This window comes from Erinaceus europaeus, chromosome 18 (assembly GCF_950295315.1).
Source record: "Erinaceus europaeus chromosome 18, mEriEur2.1, whole genome shotgun sequence".
In the NCBI taxonomy this organism is placed as follows: domain Eukaryota; kingdom Metazoa; phylum Chordata; class Mammalia; order Eulipotyphla; family Erinaceidae; genus Erinaceus; species Erinaceus europaeus.
In genome coordinates, this window is record NC_080179.1 from 21035227 (window position 1) to 21054998 (window position 19772).

A 19772-nucleotide genomic window follows, 5' to 3' on the forward strand; every position below is an offset into this window, starting at 1 on the left:
GTTCAAGCCCCCAGTCCCCACCTGCCGGGGGGAAAGCTTCACGAGCCGTGAAGCAAGGCTGCAAGTGTCTCTCTGTCTCTTTCCCTCTCTAACTCCCTCTCCCCTCTCAATTTCTGTTTCTATCTAATAATAAATAAATAAAAATATTTTTTAAAAAGAATCTCTTGAAGACACTAATTATGGGGAGATGAGAGATTGTACCTGTATGTCAAAAACTGTATTATAAACATTAACCACCACTGCTGCCACACCATCACCACCACCCCCACCCCCAAAAAAACAGTGAAAGAAATGAGGATAGAGCTAGAAGAGAGCTCACTTATCAAGTAGTATACATGTCTTGTCAAGTCCTAAGCCTCAGGTTTCAATCCCTACACCACATCAGAGCAGCAAGACATCAATGGACGCTCCATAGATCTCTTCTCTTCCCTTCCCTTCTTTCTCTTCTCTTCTCTTCTCTTCTCTTCTCTTCTCTTCTCTTCTCTTCTCTTCTCTTCTCTTCTCCTCTCCTCTCCTCTCCTCTCTTCCATTCCCTTCCCTTCCCCTCTTTCTTCCTCCTCCTCCTCCTCCTCCTCCTCCTCTTCTTCTTCTCTTCTCTCTCTCTCTCTCTCTCTCTCTCTCTCTCTCTCTCTCTCTCAAAATGAAACTAGGAAAATCAGCCTGGGAGCAGTGCCATCACACCACCAACAACAACAAAAAAAATGAGGGTGAAAACAAAAGGTCCTTTTCTTCACAAAGGAATTGATACTGCTCTATCAAAAAAGAAAGGACAGAAGCTGAAGTGTTAAGGTTCTCTGGACACCGAGGTCCCAGGGGATCCAAGTGACTGAGTGTGCTCATAGCTCTGGCAAGGCATCTGAGTCCCTTCTTTTAAATGGAACCCAGCGCTCAGCCATCCCAGAACAGGAAGTTCTGAGAGTGGTCAGAACCAGCAGCCTTGGGGGCACAGATGTTCTGATGTGGGTAAGTGAGACATAGGCAGAGCGGATTCAGATAGAAGAAACAAGGCTAGACAGGAAGCTACAGACGGTAGCCCCAAATGACTGATTTTGTATGAAGTATAGCTGGCCCTCACTTAATGACCTAATTGTTTATCAACTGCTCAGAATTACACCAACTCTCTGATGAGTAGGTAGTAAGTCAGTGTACAAGAGCACGACTCATGGAAAACAGTCTCTTTCTTCACATATCTCTGTCCAAACATCACTTTTCTTTTAAAGACACAGTCCTACTGGAGTAAGGACCCACTCTGCTCCAGTATGACTTCATCTTAACATAATCATATCTGCAATGACCTTATTTCCAAATACGATCAGTCTAGGACACTGGGGACTAGGATTTCAACATTTCTTTTCATCAGGGACACACCACAATTCAACCCCATATAGCCATAGCCGACGACTCTGGTGGAATCCTTTTTGTCCAGAAGGTGCCCCACACACTCCCTTCAGTAGCATTTCTCACTTCTCAGTTCTCAACAAGGGGTTTAGTGTGGAGAAAACAGGAGCCAGAATTCCGGAGGGGAACGGGAATGCAGTAGTTTCAAAATATCAATAAGCAAACAGCAGTCTGACAGTAGTTTCAAGGCTTATCTCAACCCTGGCTGTACTTAGTCTCATTGCAGGGACTTTAAGACATAAAACACGTACATTCTGAATTACAATTAACTGCATATTTTATAGAAATGCTGAGCCTGGCCTCAGATCAATAACATGGGAAACTCTGGGGCTGGTGGCCAGGTGCTGGTTTCTTAAGGCTCCCAGGGGACTGTAAGGAACCCTGTGCCAGGTGAGACTCAGCACTGTAGAGAATGAATGGCCCTGACTGCAGCTAGTGACTGAGCGATTTCCTCTCCTCCAAGCACTCCCCCCTCTCCAAAAAAAAAAAATGTAGCGAATAAGCTGCTGACTACTGTTCACGTGCACTTTACTAAGCATAAGACATCCTGCTTCGGGAAGGCAGTTCTTTTTACTCCCTCGGAGAGGTGAACTGATTGTGACAGAGGATCCTGAACTCATCAGTTGTGACAGAGAAGCAGAAACTATGCCCAGGCATCTAAATCCTAGTTTGAAATGCCAGCTTCAGGCCAGCAAAAAATTGTGCTGGGGTTGAGAGTCTGTTGTGGTAGGATGAGTGTGGTGTCCAGAATGAAGCCATCGTTCTAAAGGGGGCTCTGGCTGGGACTGAGGTAGAGTGGGAGTAGGGACACCATTTGTTCTGACCATCAGACTTCACATCCGCCATGAAAGATTGACTTACTGTTTAATCCCACTTTCAAATTAGTCTTATAAAACATTCATTTCCCTTTTTTTTTCTTGGGTGGGAGGATGAGACTTAAAAAAACTTTTTTTTACTTTTTATTATTTTGTTATTGGACAAGAGACAGAAAGAAATCAAGAGGGGAGGGGTAGACAGATAGGTAGACTAGATAGATAGATAGATAGATAGATAGATAGATAGATAGATAGATAGACAGACTGACAGACAGATGGATGATAGGGATACACAGACCAACATGCAACACTGCTTTAGCACCTGTGAAACTTCCCCCATGTAGCTGGGGACCATGGGACTAGGCCCTTGTCTGTTGTAAAGTATATGCTCTACTGTTGTTTTCACCAGGCTATGTTGTTTTCGCCGGGCTGGCTTCACGGGCGGGTAACAGACGACCAGGGACTCATGGTTGAGCTGTAGGCAGTATCTCTTTATTCATGCAGGATGCAGCACAATCTAAGCTAAACTCTAGGTACTGTAAAACTCACAATGCTGTCTTCACATATACTTGCCAAGTAGGGTGGAAACAGGATGTGACATAGAGAGGGGGGAGAGAAAAGTGACTGGTGAAAATCAGAGTGTGACAAGGAGAGGATCAGGGTGTGACAAGGAGAGGGGGTGGAGCAGGTGAGAATTCTATCACTGAACCACTAATGCCCTGGAGGGAGGGTGGTGCTTGTTAACAGCGGTTATGTAAATAGAATGAAGTGGTTATGTAAATAGAATAGTGTTAAGCAGAGGGGATTTAAACCAAATGAAACAGAAGGGGTTTTTAAAAGCAGAATTAGAAGATACCAGCACTCTACTGGGGCTTCTTTCATTTTCTCCTAATGGATTTCTGAGTCTATCTGCTTATTGGAGACCCCCATTGTTCTTGACAACTGAGATCTTTTGGGATTTCAAGTCGATGATCCAGCATCCCAGCTATCCTTTCCATGAATATGACAGGCAGACTCCCAGTGTCATCCAACTCACGACACACTGTAAAACATTCGGCAGACAGGATGTTCAGAACAGCCTTGGGTATATCATCATCCAGCATATCTCAATATAAAATTCCTGGCTTATATTCCTTCACTAAAACCATTCTACAATCTAGGCTTTTCCATCCTGGTCACAAAAAAGGTCAAAACTTCACATGTGTTATGTCTAAACATTTCTATTTGTAATAGTATTACAAGACTACTAACAAGACAGCAGTGTGATTTGTTTTCAGTGAACTCACACTAATATCTAGGATTCACAATTTTTTCTTCCTAAAGGAAAAGAGGGTGTGGTCTTAGTAATTAGCCTAGGATGAAAAGTCAAGTTCACTGGAAGGCAGTTAGCAGATTCTGCTGTCTTTCCCTTTTTGAAGAACTAAGTATACTCCTCCTTTCCACTCCTCTACGCTGTTTTGTTGTCCAGAACTCTTCCAAGAGCACTGACAGTGAGAGTTAGTGGTCTCACCTGCATTATTCTTTCAGTATCTGGGGTATCACTCATCTCAGCCAAGAAACCTGAACTCATCTGGAACAACCAAGTGCTCTCCTTACAATCCCCGTGGCTGGTTTGAGTTTCTAATCTCCCTTTGCCATGTTTTTAGTTTTTCCAGAGAAAATAGTCATTCTCTTTGGTGGAGAAAATGGGACTCATTTTGATCCCGTGACTCTGTCTAGAACTCCAACTATCGTCCCTTTATCTGGGAACAAAAAATTTTCCAGAACCAGGTGGAAGATTTCCAAGAGGGCTGAGAAGATCCTACAGAAAGAGGTAACCAAGTCCTTATAGTACAGTTAATTAATCAAGTACAAAGTCTCCACAAAAGATGAAATTAATTGAAAAGAAAAAGTATTAGGACTCAGTACTCCTTAAAGACTGATAGTAGCTCTCATTTTGAACATAATAGGGTGTGCTAAGAGCAGCTCTGCTTCTCAAAGGACACTTCCTGGTATCACATGGGTGTGTATGCGGGTAGAGAAAGGGCTTATATCTATTGTGAATGTATCTTGATGAAGTTTTCACAATGGAGATTCATAATAAAATCCTTTAGGTAGGCACAGTATAGATGGTAAAGATGAATTGAAATGATCAGTCTTCATTCTCATTGCCCCCCATATAGTAATCTATTAGTTGAACTTAAGTCATTGATTTTGTGGGTGTCTCTTTTGAACGGGAAGTTTCAAGTCTTAAGCTATAAGAAAAAGCAAACTGTCTGAAATATAAACTCACCCTTGAGATCTTTTCTTTGATAGCACCCAGCATAGCTGATTTGCTAGTGCTGTCCTAATCAGAGCATTCATCAGCTGTTCACAGTGCTCTGAGGCTGACATCATTTGTCCCTCCAGCTTACAAGGGAAGAATCTGAGGCATCGAGTAGCCTAGTCAAGTTCACACATTGTGGAGATAGTGGTATGTGAGAATACAGAAATGGACGAGATAATATTTTAAGCTTGAAAAGTGATCCAATTTTCCATCCTTTCCTGGATCTATGCTTGGAGCCCTGTCACCAATGTGAGAACAACCTTGGCTAGCCTGTTGAAGAATGAGAACCCACATGGAGGCAAGCCAAGTCATTGTAGCCAACGTCATGCTATCCCAGCCGGTCCCTAGCCAAGTCCCTAGCTGATTATAAAAGACATGGTCAGCCCAGCCCAAATCCACTGAATCATCCTGAGGAACCCAGATTTGTGAGAAATAATAATTTATTATTTTCAGCAACTAAGTATGCTATATACCAGTAAATAACTGATACAAATATTCATGCTTGATTATAAGACTTTTTTTTTCTCCCTTATGCCAATTGATTTCATTAGACTCTAGGTTTCTCGAACAATGCACAGTTGTAGCTATTAAGAGCCTTCCTTCAAACTGCTACCTAATCTTTCTTCATCCTGCCCCTTCCTGACTGTTGTGCCAAGGCATGAAAGCAATTTGTAACTATTTGGAACATCAGGCATGAGAGTCTCTTTGCATAACCATTATGCAATCTACCCCTGCCCAATTTGTAACTATTTGAAACCCTTTTTCCCAGGTTTCTTTTCTGGAACCAAGAAGAAAGCAGGGTGCTTCAAATCCTTAGATACTATTTTGAGCTCAGTTTTCTTGCCTATCCCCCGCCTATCTCCTCATCATTTAAGAATTAAACTGGAATTGGCCAAACAGAGTTGTTCCAAAAATAATGAAATCTGGGTAATGACGTAAAAAGAGTAGATAGTGCTGTAAGTCAACAACACTTCACATTCGGATCATTCTTTCTCTCAGGATGGGCTTCTTACTCAACTTGATGGAAGACTTAACAGTTCTTGGAACCATGGACCTTCTCTGCTACCTGACCCCCAAATGGAACTTAACCTGCCTGCCACAATGGGGGTCAGGGGTGGGCAACAAACAGTGCCTCTGTAGGAACTAACAGTGCTCAATTCAAACTTAAGAAGAGTTTAGAAACATGTTCTGCAGAGTGGAAGCCTTCTGGGGCATTTTCTGTCAGCTGCCTCCAGCTACTGTGTACCAAGGGAATGGAGGAGATACCCAAGGAACAGATGGGGCACCCCCAAGGCATCATGAAGGTCATGGACCATAATCCATCCACTCAAGTGGGATTCAAAATCCCACAAAGAAAGGAACAGATCCATGAAGACTATTAATAGTTTTCTACTGGAGCATTTCAGAACTTTTTATTGTTGTTATCAGGAACTCAATAAATGCTACAGATGCTAATTCTTCTCACTCTTCATGCTTTATGAGGGAAGTCAGTTTTCGAGAGGGTTCATTGCTCGAAGAGCCAATAATGAGATGACCTAGGTTGGTGAAGAGAAATCAGAATTCCCTGGGGCAAATCCAGCCTTACAGTGCCATTAACCACCCATCCCCCCTCACCCATTACACTTCCACAACAATAGTTTAGTTTTAATTTCTTCTCTTTATCTTTCATAGCCCTGAAGGAAAACATCTTGTGACAATTCTGTAATAATAAGACAATTACTGGTGACTCGGGGCTCCCTGCTGCCTCCACACTCTCCCCTGATGAGGAGGAGCAGGCTTCCTGCGACAATTGGGCTGGTGACTTAGAAAGTCAGAATAAAAGAGATTCTTTACCTTAAAAAAAAAAAAAAGTACTGGGGTGGTGACTGGTAGTGGTACACCTGGTTGAGCGCACACATTACAATGCATAAGGACCCAAGTTCAAGTCCTCAGTCCCCACCTGCAGGTGGGAAGCTTCATGAGCAGTGAAACAGTGACTCAGGTCTCTCTCACCCTCCTCTCCTGCCTCCTCCTCCTCTTCTGCCTCTGCCACTGCCTCCTCCTGTACCTCACCCTTCCCTTTCAATTTCTTTCTGTCTCCATCCTAAATAAATACATAAAATATTTTTAAAAATTGATTGACATTAAACAAAAATTCAACCCAAGGAGCATATTGCAGAACACCAGTCAAGTACAGGCACTGAATCCCTGGGGAGATTTTTTTCAAATACATTCACAAATGTTTTGAGTGGTGACCTGCCCTTTCTGAGACCTACTACCTGCCAGCTGGATGATAGGTGATTCCAAGTAGCCCAAAGGTAACCCTTTTTATTTCTCCTCTTTTTTCTTTCCTCTTGTTCTCCTCTCTTATTACTCTCTATTTTGTCTCCTTGTTTCTTTTTCTTTCTTTCTTTCTTTCTTTTTTTTTTTTTTGCTAACCAACTTCTGCCTGCTTCACCTTTATTGATGAATGCAGAGGAGATAGTAAGAGTTTACAGTAAGACAGTAACAGTTCCCCTTTAAAGAAAAAAAAAATGATATTCATCAGCAGCTCAAGCATTCAGAATGAACAAGGTTAAAGATGTCCTAGGGTAGAGGGAGGGCATGAGCAAGTCCAAACCCCCAACACAGTGTGTTTGATGCACTTTTGTAAATGGGCAGACTCTCACACTTAGCAAGCATTCTTTTCTATTGGCATAAAGTTCTAGATAAAGGCTAAGTCCTCGACCATAAAATTCCAGTCACAAGAGTCTAACAATGCTCCTTAAGTTAGAAGTTTATTTCTTCTATATATTTTTTCTTTTTTTTCTATTTTTTTTTTCTTGGGGAATTAATGTTTTACATTCAACAGTAAATACAATGGTTTGTACATGCATAACATTCCCCAATTTCCCATATAACAATACAACCCCCACTAGGTCCTCTGAATCCTTCTTGGACCTGTATTTTCCCCACCCACCCACCCCAGAATCTTTTACTTTGGTGCGATATGCCAATTCCATTTCAGGTTCTACTTGTGTTTTCTCTTCTGATCTTGTTTTTCAACTTCTGCCTGAGAGTGAGATCACCCCATATTCATCCTTCTGTTTCTGACTTATTTCACTCAACATGATTTTTTCAAGGTCCATCCAAGAGCGGCTGAAAACGGTGAAGTCACCATTTTTTACAGCTGAGTAGTATTCCATTGTGTATATATACCACAACTTGCTCAGCCACTCATCTGTTGTTGGACACCTGGGTTGCTTCCAGGTTTTGGCTATTACAAATTGTGCTGCCAAGAACATATGTGTACACAGATCTTTTTGGATGGATATGTTGGGTTCCTTAGGATAGATCCCCAGGAGAGGAATTGCAGGATCATAGGGTAGGTCCATTTCTAGCCTTCTGAGAGTTCTCCAGACTGTTCTCCACAGAGGTTGGACCAACTGACATTCCCACCAGCAGTGTAGGAGGGTTCCTTTGACCCCACACCCTCTCCAGCATTTGCTGCTGTTACCTTTTCTGATGTATGACATTCTCACAGGAGTGAAGTGGTATCTCATTGTTGTCTTTATTTGCATTTCTCTGACAATCAGAGACTTGAAGCATTTTTTCATGTGTTTCTCGGCCTTTTGGATCTCTTCTGTGGTGAATATTCTGTCTATGTCTATATTTTTTTCTATATTTTTTTTATATTGCTTCCTCCTAAATAACCATTTCAATCACTATTTTCATGGGGAAAAATGCATTCCAATGCAGGATGCCAGGGAAAGATTTCCATTTATCCCAGTACCAAATTCAGCTTTTCTTACTGAAAAAATAGGATAAAGCAAAGAAGAGAAGATGCTGGCTAGTCCAGAAATAGCCCTGACATGGCAGTTAAAGCTTTTGCAGAATTAGATGGGATAGAAAATTCTGGGCACCAATAATGATAACCTGAAGTGCTCCTCTGCTTTTATATAACATATGCTCTGCAACTCCTTAGTTCAAATGCTTGTCTTAAGTGTTCTAAATTAGAAGCTAAATGCAGTTGCTTGAATGGGTGTTTTGGAAAATGGAGGACATTTCCCATTGAGTCAATGAGGCCTGTGCTAACCTATGATGACATTTTTCACTTCTCTTATTCAGTTCCTAGCCTGACACAACTACAAATGCTAACAAAATTTTAAATTTCAAATTTTCAGTAACAACTTAAAATTAGGAGTAAGTTGGGGCTGGGAAATAACTGACACAGGGTCATACTTTACCATGCACAATGACCAGGGTTCAAGTCCCACCACGTGGGAACATCATGCAAAGAGGAAGTTTCATGAGTGCTGGAGCAGGGCGGTGGAGTCTCTCCTCTTTATCTCTCCCACTCACCCTGTCTGTTTCTATCTGAGATTAAGAACAGAATAATAAGTCTAATGTGAGCAGTGGAATTGCATTGGTACAGAGTCCCAACAAAACCCTTATAGCAAAAATAAATAAATAAGTAAAGAAAGAACTAAAAAACAGAAAGGGTGGAGAAGCATGATGCATTGTAAGCATTTTGAAGGCTGGGGTATCCTATTCATTGCTATAGGTTCCAGTTCACTCACTGCTTCCTTCATAATTCATCACTAAATAAATGAAATTAAGGCAGGGCTTTAGCTTATCAGTAGAGTAGTAGAACCTTCGGGCATTGTAATCAAGCTTCTCAGATGCAGATAATGTCTGCTACACAGATGCACAACCAGGAACTTGTTCTGTGAGCTTCCAGTTTTCTCCTTTGGAAAGAGATGAGGTACCTTTGTCACAGGATTGTGATGGGAATTTTATGATCTTTTTAACCCATTATTTTATCTGATACGACAGAGAGAAAGTGAGAGGGGAGAAGGCAGAGAGGGGGAGCAAAAGAGACACCTGTAGCACTGTTTTGTCATTTGTGACTCTTCCCCTGCCCCCAAGATGGGGACTGAGGGCTTGAACCTGGATCCTTATGCATAGTATTGTGCGCGCTCAGCCAGATGCACCACCTCCCAGTCCCTTCCTATGGGGATTTAATGCCATTTTATTTGTGAACCAGAGAGCATTGTTCCTGTCACATACTTAGGACTGGATAGATTGTAAATGTTCTAATTTTCTATCATTATTTACCAAGAATCCCTGTACGTAGCCCCCAAATTAACTTCTCAGAGTGTTTAGTAAAAATGAAAGCTGGTTGGTATAGAGGGTTGGTTAGTGGCCCCTCAACAAAAATGTTCACTTGTGGGAGGGACAACCAGCCCAGCGGCAGCGCGCTCGCCTCCCAAAAATGTTCACTTGGAACCTAAGAAAGTGACTTCTTCCACAATATTGTTGATCATTATTAAATCACTAATAAAAAAAAAAAAAGAAGAAGAAGAAGAAGAAAAATAAGAATGTGACTTCTTTGGAATAAGGTTCTTTGCAGACATAATGAAGGAAGAAGTCTGAAGAAGAACTCATTCTGTATTAGGAATGGATCCTCTATCTCATGACAAAATCCTCACTAGAAAAGAAGAGAAACATAATGAAAAGTCTCTTGAAAATGGAGAGAAATTGAAATGATGCTGCTGTAACCAAGCAGGAGAGACTTCACTTTAATTTTTAACTTAGCAGGCAGGGTAGGGGTGGGGGAGGAGGGGGTTGGGGTAGATAGCATAATGGTTATGCAAAGAGACTCTCATGCCTGAGGCCCTGAATTCCCAGGTTCAGTCTCCAGCACCACCACAAACCAGAGTTGAGCTGTGCTCTGGTAAAATAATAATAATAATAATAATTAGCTACTAGGGGAAAAAATGGTTTCACTAACTGTGTAAGTATATCTGATAAACCAGAGGGCCAACTGTAGACAGAAATGAGGAAAATGACAAAGATTGTCTTTGGGAGAGGTCTCTGATACCCAGTACAAAGAGTTCCAAAAGCGAGTCTTAAACAATAATACTATGTTTTTTTTTTTTCTTTTCCTCCTCCAGGGTTATTGCTGGGCTCGGTGCCTGCACCATGAATCAACCGCTCCTGGAGGCCATTTTTCCCCCCTTTTGTTGCCCTTGTTGTAGCTTCGTTGTGGTTATTATTATTGCCCTTGTTAACGCAATTCGTTGTTGGATAGGACAGAGAGAAATGGAGAGAGGAGGGGAAGACAGAGAAGGGGAGAGAAAGATAGACACCTGCAGACCTGCTTCACCGCCTGTGAAGTGACTCCCCTGCAGGTGGGGAGCCGGGGGCTCGAACCGGGATCCTTACGCCGGTCCCTGCGCTTTGCGCCACATGCGCTTAACCCACTGCGCCACCGCCCGACCCCCAATATTATGTTTTTAATAACATAAGCAGATCAAACTGAATCCACTGACCACAGATACTGTAGAAATGTTCTCAAGACTGGAGTTCCTTGCCCATGCCATACCATACCTATTACCCAGCCTTCCTTCCCTTTTGATCTCGCCATATCCCTAAAGTCCCAGCTTGAGAAAAACAATGTTTCTATGGAGAAGTGAACCTGCCATATTCTCAGGTAGCTAGCACCTGGAAAGTAAACTTATTTTCCTCTCATCAATATTTGTCTCTTGAATGTTAGTTTTCAACATGACCAGCACTTAGGCATTTGGTAAGACTGTTACACACCAAGGAATACTAGATGCTGTAAGAATCAAAGAGTCTCTTCTATAACCTTTGAAAGTGAGCATAGTTCTGCCATATTCTTGATCTTGAACTGCTAGCCTCCTGCGCTGTGAGAGGATACATCTCTGCTGTTTGAAGCTGCTGTGTTGTATCTTCTCTAGGAAGCTAGAAAATATGACTTTGTCACCACTATAAGTTCTCTTTTATTTGCACTGAGTACTGCAAGGAGACGTCTCTTTAGGAAGGGAAAATCACTGACTTGGGGGAATGGAATGTTCAGGCTGTTCTGTCTCATTCACTCCCAGTCAAGGACATTTCTGCTGGGAATCCTGAAAACATTCTGCATTTTTTCCACAAAGAATGAAGTGAAAGCAATCAGTGTGCAAGAAGACATTGGACGGAGTTAACTGCTCTCTGGCCACAAACAAATAAGCAGGTGGCCGGGCTCTCATCCCTTGTCCAATAAGCATACGCTCAGGGATGCATTGGATCGACCTTCTCGTGGTGCATCCCGTGAGTACCCATTTATTGGGGAAACTGACGATCCTTCCTAGCCGACTGAATCCACATGGATCCCAGTCACTTTCAAAGCCAGCAACAAGCAGACATAAGGCTCAACCTGACGCTGTTGACTGGCTACGGAAGAAGGGCAAACGCTAGAAGAAGAAGAAGTGGTTCCTCCATCTCCCGTGAAACCCTCTCCCCCCAAACTGTGGAAATCAAGGAGGTCATTAGCCAAAGATAAGTGAGTTAAGGAAAGATTTCTAATTGCCAAAAGACAATCAGAAATCTCCTAACCCTGTTCTTGCAATTGTATCTATATAAAACAGATCTCCTTTTAATTAAAAAATATATATATCCAGGTCATCTACAAGTTCCTGCTAAGCCTTTGTGATTCTAAAGTAGTCCTCCAAAGAAAGCCTTGAGAGAGATGTTGTTAAACCTATTGATGCTCAGAGAAAAGGTTTTCATTCCTTTCCTTTCCTGTCTTCTAATTCCTGGAGAAAAACAGGAGCAGACGGAACAGTGACTGTCAGAGAAGGGTGACGTTTTGGGAGCAAAGACATCAGATGAGATGACACATGCTGACAGGTTCAGCAAACAGTGAATGCTCTGCCAATCAGCAATATCTGCGTGTTCACAATGGAGGAAAGATCTCAAGTCATGCAGAATTTCAAAGACAGGTCACAATTATTCCATGTGTCATCTTCTAACATGAAGGTCAGGAGAAAGGAGAAGGTGGATGGGAGCAAAAGAGAGCCATGTGTCAACAAATCAACCACATCCAGGCAGATTTCACTTCGTATTTTCTGACAGTGCCCAGGGAACCTGTGCAATTACCTGCTTTGTTGACATCCAGGGCTCTAACCTCACATGTAATCAGCTCTGCATGAATCCATAAGTCCTTTGAGCTGAAGGAAGTCACTTCTTCCCTGACTCCATAAAACTTCTCTATTCATTCGTCACTTGATAATTTTCAGTGTCTACAGAAAGGTCTATAAAGAAGAGGTGAGGAAGGAAGACCAAGGGAGGCAGTCAGTCACACCTGGCATTCTGGATCCCAGAGTGCTCTGAAGTGGACTCAACATTGTTTAATTGAACTGGAATGGAAGAGCGCTCCAGAACACTGATGACACTCAGATCCAGATGGGGAGGGGACATTCTGAGATCAAACAGAGTCTATGGATTTGGGGCACTTTTTTTTTTTCATATTTACACCTTAGGAAAGAAAATACTGACAAAATAAGAAAGATCCCCATGAGGCGCATAGGTAAATAATTTGAGAGCCTATTTAAAGTATGTATTTTTTTTTTCCTGAGTAAAAACAAAGCAAAAGAAATAAGTCCTCAAAATTAAGGTAGTGAACACACATACACACATAACTGGTCACCCCATCATCCTTTATAAGAGAACGGCATGAGTCTGGTCAGTAGGATAACTAGAGGTAAGTAACTTGGTGAGTTTAACCCCAATGTATTTTTTTCCTAGTTTCAGGAAGAAAAAATATATATATACAATTGCCTTAGTCTTCCCTGTCCAAACATGTCAAGTTCAAGAACTGCGCACATGATCAAACTGAGGTCTGCTGACATTCCTTAGTCACCTCAGATATGAGTCATCATTTGCATTGGACCCAAGAGATGGTGGAAGGGCAGGAAATTCCACGAGGAGAGAAATGAGGTTCCTATTAGTGTTGGGATCTGAATCCTTCTCACTCCTAACATCCTTATCTAGTATGTATTCCGATCCTCTGCTTCACCCTGTTCTGAGGCAGGCGATGGGGAACTAGGTTGTTTTGAGCATCATATATAAAAGCTTTTCTCATGGTGGAAGAAGTGAGGAGAGCGAGAGTCTAGAGTTTATCAGAAATCAGAGGTCTGACAAGATAGCTTACCTGCATAGCGTGCCTGTTTTGTCATTGGCTCAACCCAGCACCCACCACATTGGAGGAAGCTTTGGTACTGTGGCATCATCCTCTCTCTCTCTCTCTCTCTCTCTCTCTCTGTCTCTCTATCTCTATCTTTCCATCTTAAAATGTTTGCCCATAGCAGTTAGTCCCCAGTGGCAACAATAACAAATCACAGATTTGGCTTGTCACAGAGGCCAACATAAGAGTCATGGAGATAATGTGTCTGTTTAAACAGACACACCTCTTTCTAGTTACGTCACACTTACTATCCTATGACATTTTGAACATTTGGTCTATACACAACACATAACTATTTAAACAGAGACAAAATGTATCAGTGCATATGCAGTAAAGAGGAAAAAGTTGAAAGAGCTGGTAGTTGTCTAGTTGTACAGATAAGGAAAGGCTAACATTTATATTTTAAAGATCATCTTTTTGGGTCAACATATTCTGCCACTCAAAGAAGACTCGTCCTGAAATGAGTGCAGCCTAGAATGTTCCTAGATATGACCATGGAAGGTGAGTTCAACTTGGTGGGGAAGCAGAGGTTATACAAGTTCCTGTGCTAAATATGAATAGACATGGGTCCTAGGTCAGATCAATGAGGTTTACAGTTAACGGTATTTATACACGTGTCCCATATTGGGTGCTACTCTCTGCCCTGACCCAGTTTTCTGGTCCTATTCCTGACTCTGACACCATCTTCCTAGACAATACTTTCAGCCCACCTGCATGCTAGCTGTGGGACTCAGGCAAAAATCAGTAAAGCCATGGGCGCCTTGGAATATACCAAAAATAGACTTCCTAGCTTCTTATGAAAGCCCCAAAGCTTACCTGCTATATTCTAATTTTAGGTTTCTGATTATTAAGCAATTTGTTCTGCTTTATATCTTAATGCTATTCAGCCACCAAATTGCAGATGCTACCATGATGCCAACCTGACTTGGGCAGATGACTTCACCACTAAGTCCCAGAACTCCACCTCTGCAGAGCCCTGCCCCATGAGGGAAAGATAGAAACAGGCTGGGGGTATGGATCTGCCTGCCAACACCCATGTCCAGCAGAGAAGCGATTACAGAAGCGAGAACTCCCACCTTCTACAACCCATAAAAGATCTTTGGTTCATACTCCCAGAAGGATAAAGAATAGGGAAACTTCCAATGGAGCGGAGTGGAGGGGATAAGGAACTCTGGTGGTGGGAATTGTATGGAACTGTACCCCTCTTATCTCACAATCTTGTTGATCATTATTAAATCAGTAGTAAAATAAAATAAATAGTAAAATAAAAAAATAAAGATAATCTTTTTAGCAAAAGTACATCTTAATTTCGGGAAATAATATAACCACAACAAATAAGGAATAAAGAGCAAACCATTTGTAAGATAAATAAATAAACACACACATCCCAGACACCATTCTACATCATATTACCATATGTAGTGCTGTTTGACAGCCTGCACTCTGACATCATTTAGCGTGGTCACCAGCCAATTAATTTAAAAAAGCAACAGATTCATCTGTTCCATCTGTTCCTAAGGTCCTATTTTCATATTTTGAAAAATGTAAAGAGATAACTGTAAATATATATATATATATTTATAGATAGATAGAGAGAGAGAAAGAGAGAGAGAGAGAGAGGAATAACTAGCCCTGATTTGGGTGGGAATCATTTGGGAGATAATGGTGGTGAGTGGTTGCTCACATCTGGATTAGGTAGAGAAGGATGACATTATGAAGATGAACTCCACAGAACCTCATCTGCATATAAATAGACCTAATCAGAAATGCAAATTGCAATCAAGAGAAAATTTTTAAAGGATCTGGTAGCTATGTGATTGTGTAGGGAAGGCTATGGTTTTTAAAGTGGTTAAATATCTCCCAGGCAGCGCCTTCTTTTTGAAAGAAAAATGTAAATGGTAATGAGCTTCTCAAGTGGGCCAGGATGGTGCTCCCTTTGCTCTCTGTAATAAAGCCCTGAGCTGCCCATTCACCAGCCAGATTCTGACCACGGACAACCAAACCTCTAGAGAGGATTTACTAATGGATACATACAATCGAAAAGATGCCAGCGTCTAAATATTTGCCAAACAGATGCATTTCAACACAACTTCTTGTTGACATGGAAATTTAGGGTTAGAGAGCAAGTCACATGACTAATATAATATTTTTCTGGTACTTGTTAGTACTGACTTGAGTGATTACAAAACTACACTTTTTTTTTTGTCTTCAGATTCTCCCAAATACACAGGGGTTGGGGTTGGGGGTGGGGGGACACACGCAAATTGAAATATATATATATATCAGATGTGATTATGTAATTCAAAAGGAAACACAAGAATTTAGGCAGATTGCTCAATAAAAAATTGCATTTTTACTTTTCTCACAAAAAGCACACACACAAATGAACAGAAAAATTAGAATACTGAAAATATGCAACTGTTACAACGCAGTCTTAGTATTCCTTGGGAAATTTTATCTTTAAGAGATAGCTCCCTCTCCTTCTCAAAAAGAAATACATTTCACAATCAATCTTATTCAGGTTTGGAAAGAAATTGTTTACGAACTATTTATTATCCAACAAACCTATATTATAACGAACTAATGAGCCAAGAGCGCCATCTTGTGTCCTACCTTGGAATCTTAAAGAGCGTTTTCACAGGATGCATGTCAAAGAGGGGAGGGTCTCCATCCCCCAGTTCAATAGCTGTAATCCCCAAAGACCAGACGTCACAGCGAGCGTCATAGGAAGAGTCGTACTGCTGCTCACATGCAATGACCTAACAGACAAAAGCAGACAATCAACCCGTTGCCACCTCAGATTTCCTAAAAGATGTCCCCATTCACAATTCCATTGGCTATGCTTACACTGAATTCCAATAATAAAATTCCTTTTCTAAATCTTACCTGTGTGTGACCAAATTGTTCGTTAACTTAAAAAGAAAACATAGCAGGACAATAAACAAGCACTGAACCTCTAGTTACCCAAAACTACAAGGGTGCACAGAGGCGACTACTTCACTGTGTAGTCCTGAATCCTTTAAGGAAAAAGCGTTGTCTGCATCTTTCACCTCATTATCAGCTGCTGAATTCAACAGCAAGGAACAGTTATTCTCAAAGATTCTTGTCTCTTGCACAAAATCCCCAGAAGTGCGGCCAATTGAGCAGAGAGATGAAGGTAGTCTATGTAATTAACATAAGAGACCATGCCCTCCTACTCTCTGTTTCTAGAAACATGTGCCCACTCTTCAAGTTCCAGCAGCTGGATTGCATTCACGTTGTTGACCTAACAGGGGACAAGAGGGGCTTACCCCAGGGCTTGCCATTGAATTTTCTGGGAAATCTGATTCTGGCAACTTTTAGAATCAGAATGGAAACCCCCCTCCACTTAGGCTCTGGTGGCCATCACCGCAGAGGTCAGGGAACAAGGGCTAGGTGAAAGAACATGGAGGGGCCAGATTGCCTGTTTTGCTTTGAAATATGCCTCCTCAACCATGCATGGCCTGTAAGTATGGAGCAGGTGTGTGGGGGGTGAGAGTTCAAACAGTCTCTACCCTACCATGGGATGTCCCTGTGGTATTCCTCAATCCCACTTGACAGCAACAAAGACAAAACAAGTGGAGGTCCCTAGATGGTGGAGAGGTGTTTAAGTGTCTCCTTTCTTTCTCACACATATATACATAAACTAATTTTAATTGGGCTGTAGAGGTGACTCTGCAATGGAATGCATATCATATATGTATGAGGCCCTGGGTTCAATCCCCAGCAGTGTACTGAAAAAAAAAATCAGGAAAAGTTCCACTTGGATTGAGATGCCTGTGGACATCCAAATAGAGACATCCAAGCGGGTGAAGGCTCATATTTGACTTTTGACCTATAGAAGCATAAGATAATAAACTGTGTTTTAAGCCCCCAGGTATGTGGTAGTTCCAGATACTGACAGAAAACTAGTATACCTACCTTCTGTCAGGTATGGCTATCTAGACATGCAAAATCTGGAAAATGTACCTTCAAGCTTACCTAAGAATCAGCACTCTTTCTCCAACAACTGCCCTTATCTGTTCTCTGAACTGAAGAGCATTTATTCATGTACCTACATTCTGGACTTAGTCCCAGCCCCGTCCTTTGAAAAGAATATTCTGTTATATACTCAACACACTATATTCAAGCATGCATTCAAAGTAAAATTCAATAACACCCATTAAAAAGGTAGAGACAATGAAATTGTCTCTACCATAAGACGTTACTTTCATTACCATAGCCAAGTGAGAAACTATATTATTGGTTTCGAATCTTCAGAGAAGGCTATTCAAGACCTTTCTTTTCAGAAGTGACCTTTTCAAACATGTGGAGCAAATACAATTTTAGACCTATCAATCATCAGACAGTTCACCATCCTTATATATCCCTATGAGAGGAAGAGAAAACAGACTCTAACCTTCCCCAATCAGAGCTAGGATTGAGTAAGATTTAAGTCAAATCTACCATTAAGAAACAGATGATGAAAACTATAAATGTCCTAGTACAAAATGTACTAGAGTATTCTACAAAGGGTATGGGTTCCAGTTGTCTGGGGCATTAGAGAAATGCCACTTCTAGCTGAGTTACAGTGTTTACTGTACAACAGACCACAATTTCTGGGAACAAATTCAAACCAGCGTCTATCAAATGGGCCACAGAAGGCAATTCCAAAAGGTTATCAACATGTGGGAATGAAGACATACTAATGTCTCAAATGCTATCATAAGGTATTTAAGGTATTCGTATTTCAAATTACCTTTTTTATTTATTATTTAATAAATACATTTTTGTTGCCCTTGTTGTTTTACTGACGTAGTTATGATTGATGTAATTGTTGTTGGATAGGACAGAGAGAAATGGAGAGAGCAGGGGAAGACAGAGAGGGGGAGAGAAAGAGACACCTGCAGACCTGCTTCACCACCTGTGAAGCGACCACCCTGAAGGTAGGGAGCCGGGGGCTTGAGCCGGGGGATCCTTAGGCTGGTCCTCGTGCTTAGCACCACCTGCACTTACCCTGCTATGATACCACCCAACTCCCTCAAATTCTCTTTATAGAAACACTACCTTTAATTCAGACTACTTCATAAGAAAGTATTCTTTGATCTATCCCCCAAACTCAGCCCACAATATGATAAGGGATTCTTCCTAAGAAGTTTATGGAAAATTACTCTGTAAAAATAATTCCCTGGACTGGAGAGAGAGCTCACCAGGGAGCGTATGTGCCTTGTCATGTGCGTGGTTCAAGTCTGTACACCAACACCTTATGAAAGTGCCATAATACCGGAAGAAGTTCTAATGCTGTAGTCTTTGTCTGTCTGTCTGTCTATCTAGATGAAAAAAGTTGGCCTGGGAACAGTGAAATCACAAGGCCATGCCTGACTCTAACCAAAAAATACATTCTTTTCACAAATAATTATTGACTACCCAGAAACTAGGCATGTTACTAGTCCATAGGCAGAGAAAGTGAAATGTACACTTAATGTAATTGCCATAATCATTCTGTTACATAGGTGCTGTTCTCAAATTTTTTAAGTTTTTTTTTTCATTTATTTATTGCCTTTTGTGGCCCTTGTTGTTTTATTGTTGTAGTTATTATTGTTGTTACTGATGTTGTCATTGGTGGATAGGACAGAGAGAAATGGAAAGGGGGGAAAGACCGAGATGGGGAGAGAAAGACAGACACCTGCAAACCTGCTTCACCGCCTGTGAAGCGACTCCCCTGCAGGTGGGGAGCCGGGGGGCTCGAACCAGGATCCTTATGCTGGTCCTTGAGCTTTAGCGCCACCTGCACTGAACCGCTGTGCTACCGCCTGACTCCCCTATTCTCAACTTTTATAGGTATGACAGCTGAGGAAGAGCGGTGAGCATTCCTCCACTGTCCCACCCCACCACTCCACCTCATCCCACCCACACCACCCCCACACACACCCTTTCTTCAAACCTGGGTCGTGTGCTTGACAAAATGAGTGCACTATCCAGGTAAGCTGTCTTGCCAACCTAAAGAGTGGTATTTTAATCTTGAGCGACCAGGGCAAATGTTTTTCCATTTACCAAACAAGGAAGCCAGGGGACATCAGTTTAATAACTGTAATAGGTTCAAATTGGTTCTGAGTTCTATCCTTAATTAGGTATTAAAAACTTCTGTCTAGTAATAATAATAAAAGAAAAAAAATACTTCTGCTCTCGGGCCCTCGTTTTCCTGATCTGCATAACTATAAAGTGAAAATGAACAATTCCTACCATCCTTTTGGCTCTAATATTTCGT

The 19772-nt window shown here is 41.6% G+C and overlaps 1 protein-coding gene across 1 annotated transcript in view; it reads right to left on the reverse strand.

Annotated features, from left to right (window-relative positions):
• Positions 1–19772, reverse strand: part of MYO3B (myosin IIIB) — a 508363-nt gene that overhangs the window by 453231 nt on the left and 35360 nt on the right. The window contains exon 6 of the mRNA XM_060177727.1: positions 16121–16266. Within this exon, the coding sequence (XP_060033710.1) occupies positions 16121–16266 (146 nt within the window). The remainder of the gene's footprint in view (positions 1–16120; positions 16267–19772) is intronic.